General features: G+C 39.7%; 1 protein-coding gene across 1 annotated transcript; it reads left to right on the top strand.

The window, feature by feature from the left end:
* Positions 1-3,027: 3,027 nt before the first annotated feature.
* Positions 3,028-4,251, top strand: LOC117215800. The gene is made up of 3 exons (XM_033462275.1): positions 3,028-3,560; positions 3,634-3,705; positions 3,784-4,251. Exons 2-3 carry the CDS (start codon positions 3,658-3,660, stop codon positions 4,195-4,197), a joined length of 462 nt encoding a protein of 153 aa, XP_033318166.1. The 5' UTR covers positions 3,028-3,560; positions 3,634-3,657; the 3' UTR covers positions 4,198-4,251.
* Positions 4,252-5,573: the final 1,322 nt, after the last annotated feature.

Here is a 5,573-nt window from a genome sequence, read left to right as displayed (position 1 = left end):
GTGATCTTCCTTGCAATTTAATGATTTGGCTTTGAGTTCGATAAAGTTTCCTTCTGATGGTTTTATAGAAGTTTTTGAGTGAGATGCACTCGCTATCTCTTTTCCTATTATGGTTGAAACATTCACGAAATTCGTGGAGTCTTGCTTTTGTATCTTTGCCAAGTCGAACGTGGAGAGGCAATTTGCACTTCCCAGCGGGTCCAATATCTCTGTGATGTTAGGCAGTGGATAAGCATTGCCTGTCGTCTCGTCGTTCAATTTCCTAGTTTCTGCTTCGTCTGAAAGTTCTTTGGCACTAATATTATTTATCTTGTTTGGTAACTCAGGAAATTTCTCACTCATGATCCTGTCTATGGCACCGTGCGTCCTCTTATTATTTAACGTGACATTATCCCTTATCACAGCAACGGAATGGTGTTTGCATTGAAAAGTTGATTGATTGAAATGATCAGCATCTCTCTTTTGATTTAGATCTCTATCGAGGTATTTATTTATGCGTTTTTCTTCCCAAGTTATTGCTCTTGTTTCTTTCCTGACATTTTCTTCTATTCCCGGGTTGTTTAGATGTTTCCGCGACGGCGGTACAAATCTCCAGTTCTGGCGGTTGTTTACAGTATAAATACTATTGTATGGTGGATGAACGTTGTTTTGGTTATAATTATCCGAAGGTGTCGGATGTCGGTATCGAATTCTATTTTTCACTTGTTTTAATTCTCGTGTTGCTTTCACGGCTTGGCGGTACGCATCGTCCAAGGATTGGTATCCTGCTATCTTTACTCGTAAATACACCTCGTTTGGGAGCCCCTTAACGAAAGCTTCCCTCGTGTCTCGATCTATCCTATCTTGAAATACGGTGCCGTACTCGCATTTTTCCCCGTTCATTATCGCCAGTCTGAGATCTTTGACGCGATCTACGTAGTCCAAAATATCTTCTCCCGGTCGTTGAAATATTGTAGCTAATTCCCCTTTATATTCGTTAACCGTTTTTCCCGGATCGAACATATCTTTTAATTTATTCCCGAAATCGTTTAAACTTATTATTTCTGTGTCTTCTATGGCGAGAAATGCGTGTCCGCGAAGTTTATTCGTTAATAATTTTACTAACTGAGATTCTTGATGCTTAGGAACCATGTTTCGTGCGCGCTCGCATGCTTTTAAAAATCGAAATACCGAGGGTCGATGTCCGTCGAACACTGGTACTGTCTCTATGGCATCTTTTAACTTAATTGATTGGGGATTAACTTCTATCGGTATTATCGCTTGGGAAATTATCGGCGATGATACGGGTGTCTTGCTTTCTTTTTTTATTTTCAGTGAACGCACATCGTCTTGTAATTTATTCATTGTTGTACTCATGTCGCGAAAATTCGCATCCCATGCTTTAAGTTTTTCCGATAACATCAAGATCGTGTCTTTGTCCAACGATTCTAATTTAGTCGACATTATTTCTTAGGTATATATTTTATCGATAATCGTAACAACTTTAATCCTTTCTGGAGCGAATCGTTTAAACCAACTTTAATCCTCCGTGGAGCGTATCCCACCGCTACCACCAAAAATTTACTACTCTAAATGTTACGTATTAATTTGTTTGTTTAAATCGATCAAATCCTAAGTTTAAATTTTACTGAAAAATTTTTTTTTTTATAGTTTGAGTTTGTATTTAATCTGAAGGGAAATAAATTGAAATGATATTTCTGTGTATTTAATACTGATTTAGATTTCTAATTAATACGGTAGTTGCTGCCACCAGAAATAGTCTAAGGACTATTTCAAAATATTTTACTTTTATTATTTTCTTTTACGTTTAATGGGTAGCGTTAACTGACGCTTAATGCAACTGGTAAATGAATTTCACTTTTCGGCTAACCTGCTATGCGCAGGGATACTAGCACGGGAGAGGATTAAAGCTGGGTACAATGAATATTTTTCCTCGTTGAACGGATTTTTATTTCGACGTAGAATTGCTTAGGTTATTGTATATATATTTTATTAGCTGGATATTTATATTTTAGCGTTGCTGGATTGGATAGGAACGTAAGATTTTTCGTTGTTTTATATAAATTTATTTTTACGTTTGACTTCTTCTTCTCTTTTAATTTCGCTGTAGTAGTTTGCCGTTAGAACCGAAACTCAATTCATTTACTACGATGGATTCTGTTACCACGATTTTCTTGCCTTTTGAGTTTAATAATCGAGGATGATTCTAACGATCCTCTCTGCGTGGAACTCGTGTGATTTCGCAAGCCTTGCCCAAAGACGGGTAATATTTTACCAACAGTGGGAGGAGGAATGCAAAGATCGATGGCTGTTTTCGATAATCGAAAACACCGTTTGCACAAGCCAACGCAGCGAACGATCTTTTGGTTAAATTTTCGAAGGGAAATTGTTCTGTTATTTCTCTCTTACAGTCGCATGCAATGATGGCAAGAATATCGGTTAATAGCAATGCCGGTATTGTTCTTAATTTTCGATCGATTCCGACGATGTATTTAATAGTCCTTTCTGTGCGGGACTTGTGTGATTTCGCAAGCCTTGCCCAAAGACGGGTAATATTTTACCAACAGTGGGAGGAGGAATGCGAAGATCAGCGGATGTTTCAGTAGCTGAAAACACCGTTCGCACAAGCCGACACAGCGGACAACTCCTTTGTTTAAAGTTTAAACAATGATTCTATCTTCAAAACCGTTCACGAAAATAAAACGAGATCAATGACAGGAAGTTCTAATTCAATTCTCGAGGGCAACGAGATTATCAGAGAAGAAGGAAATTTTCAAAATTAATTTTCTTACCTTGAGGAGTAGGTGCTGTCTGGTGCCATTACCTCAGCCGCTCCGGTTGTCGTCGTAGTTTTTGTTGGGTTTATTATTTGAACTCGAATATAGTTTATTATCAACTCTTACTTTATTTATCTATTTTAATACAGACTGAGCAATTTACTAACTGGATTAATACCGCAATTACAATGCGCGTTTGTGTCTAAACGATGAAATGAGGACTTCAAAGATAAAATTTTCTTTCTCCTTAGTCGCGACTCTCTTTTCTTTACCGAAAAACTAAAGACCCCGAAACGCAAAATACAATACAAAATTTCTAAACGCAGTGATGAACGCAAAGAATAATGAGCCGTAATAACAAACGATCGCAAGAATTATGAACAAACTAATGAACGCTGCGCTATGTTGCTACGCTTATTTATAATGCCATCCCCCACGGGGTGGTGGTCCGCTGGGGGTACGCTTCCGTGGGAATCGGGATGTTGCAGTTTGGGCTTCTTGGAATCGTACGTGACAAAATGTAAATTCCGTATTTCGACTTAGTTTCTATCAGTCCTGTGTTTCCGCTGAGCTAGCGTCTAGGAGATTTGAAGCATTCCACGCTGATCTAGTCCGTTCCGCGAGAAACTTCCACGTGCTGTACCGTGGGAATTACCGGTGTTTCTTCGGCGCGTGGAAGGGCTGGTGGCTGCAGCATCATTATCATTTCAATGTTTGCTCGGGCAACACGCGCAACTCCGCTGCTCTCCCACAACAAGGACCTCCTTCGTTGAGTTATTTTTCGTAAGTTTGGATATTCCCATATTATGGTTGTTTTGTGATCTTAATGTTTTTTCCCTTTTTGTTGTTCCCCTGGGCTTCGGTGATCGACGTTCGGACAATGTTTGCGGAGGCATTTCCATCAGAGATTCCTTTCCAGACTTCCCTGGTACGTATTTAGTCTTGTTTTTAGTCTGCTTGATTCGTTCTGTTTCGTTTTATTTAGAATATACTGTGTTGTTCTCAGCCCAAGCGAAAGAGGGATTCCGAAGAACCCATGGGCGACTCGGGAGGATCCATCAAACGCATGCGGCCCTGTGATAAACCACGAGTATCAGAGTGGTTGGAGGAACTATTCAACATTGGTGCCGAGGCCGTGTCGAAATTCGGCTTTGACGATTCGGTTACTTTCGACGAGAATTTCTTCGATGCAGAGACCGTCGTATTGGAGAGGGAACCCCCTCTGGTTGAAATCGTTGATACCGATCGTTGCGTGAAAGTTCGTTTTGCGAATGAAATTCCCGAAGAGGTTTTGGAGGCACATCTTCGTCACCATGCTTCTGGGAGAAAGGGAATTTCCCCTGTTGTGCGCTATTGGTGTATGCGTGAGTTCAGCGAACTTTATCCCGGAGCTCCTTGCTTCGATTTTGATTTAGTGTAGCTGCTTCAATTTCGTTGGTTCGCTGTTTGATGTTCCTTATTATTATTAATTTTTTGATATATTTTGTTTTGTGTTCAATATATATATATATATATATATATATATGTCGGGTTTACATTAGAATTAGGGTTAGGGGCGTGAAACGAATCTTCGTTTGGGTTACACGTTGTCGTTATGCAATGGAGAAGACATTGACTAGTGCAAATACGATTATTATAGAACCGGACAAGTAACCGCGGTAGTTAGGTGCTCGAGAAACTAATGACAATGATCCTAGGTTCAATAACGAATCCGCGGTCGACGGGATGATAGATGAACGTACTCACAAAATCTAAGTCGGACGCGTAATATTCACTGGTCGTAAAGAGTTACTCCTTTCATCAATGAGATCGCGAGCAAGAATGCCTTTCCTGTCCCGATGATGCCACAGAGGAAAACTATAGTGGGGTGTGTCTAAGGACACGAGATCATCGGATTCGTCGAGAAAAGCCTTCGTTCAGAAAGTAAGGGAAATTGGTGTTGCTGCTAATTGGTCAATCTCTATATCGGTGGTTAGAAAAGGATGTTAGCCGCCCTCGAGGGAAAGTTGCTAGTGGGAGACGCCGTTCGTTAAAAAAATATGTCTCCCCTATCTTCCCGTAGCTGGGACAAAGACTGTTTGTCTGTTTGAAGGACTTTAGTTAACTAAACCTTAAGATTTATTACGGGCCCTCGGGCTAGCCGAACATGTACTGCGGAGACGCATCGACATCTGGCAATCATCTTACTCGAAGAATAGGGTCTGCGTGTGGCGAGCCACGGGACAGAAACCGTTGGAATGTTTACTGTCGCGTGTCGCCACGAATGTTTCTTTTAAGGAGAGCTATAGAATTACTCCATACCTTGTTAGGCAAAACGTTCATCCCGTGACCGCGGCTACGTTCGGCGACTGACTGTCGCCTCGAGCCCAAGCTCATTATCACAATTCTCGAATAATTACAATCGGGTTGAATAACTACAATTGTTTGATTACAGCTATAGTAGACTCTAGGTTACAATGTTGCGGGGTTATCCAAAATTCCAAAGGCTCCGGTGTTCTTTTCATCTCCGACATATATATATATATATATATATATATATATATATATATATATATATATATTTTGAATGTGATAGTGTTAGGTTATCTATTTTACGTTTGTTAAATATATGTGTATTTTTTTCAATTTTATATTTCCCCCCTTTTAATTAATTATATATATATATATTTTTTTTACATTTGTAGTTGCGCATAGAATTTATTAAAGAAAAGTGTTAACAATGTGTTTTCATGATTTGTTTCTCGCGCCTGACTTCCATTAATCCCTAATATTCCTGTCGCCATGACGCGTGTAAAT

The sequence above is a fragment of the Bombus bifarius genome, unplaced genomic scaffold (assembly GCF_011952205.1).
Source record: "Bombus bifarius isolate JDL3187 unplaced genomic scaffold, Bbif_JDL3187 scf7180000009812_frag, whole genome shotgun sequence".
NCBI classification, from domain to species: Eukaryota; Metazoa; Arthropoda; class Insecta; order Hymenoptera; family Apidae; genus Bombus; species Bombus bifarius.
Note: the sequence above shows the minus strand (reverse complement) of the source record. Positions and strands in the feature narration are given on the sequence as shown.

Coding starts and splice junctions, on each gene's coding strand:
- LOC117215800 (XM_033462275.1), top strand. CDS start 3,658: ATGTTTGCGGAGGCATTTCCATCAGAGATTCCTTTCCAGACTTCCCTG. Junction 3,706..3,783: donor TTCCTTTCCAGACTTCCCTG/GTACGTATTTAG, acceptor TGTTGTTCTCAG/CCCAAGCGAAAGAGGGATTC.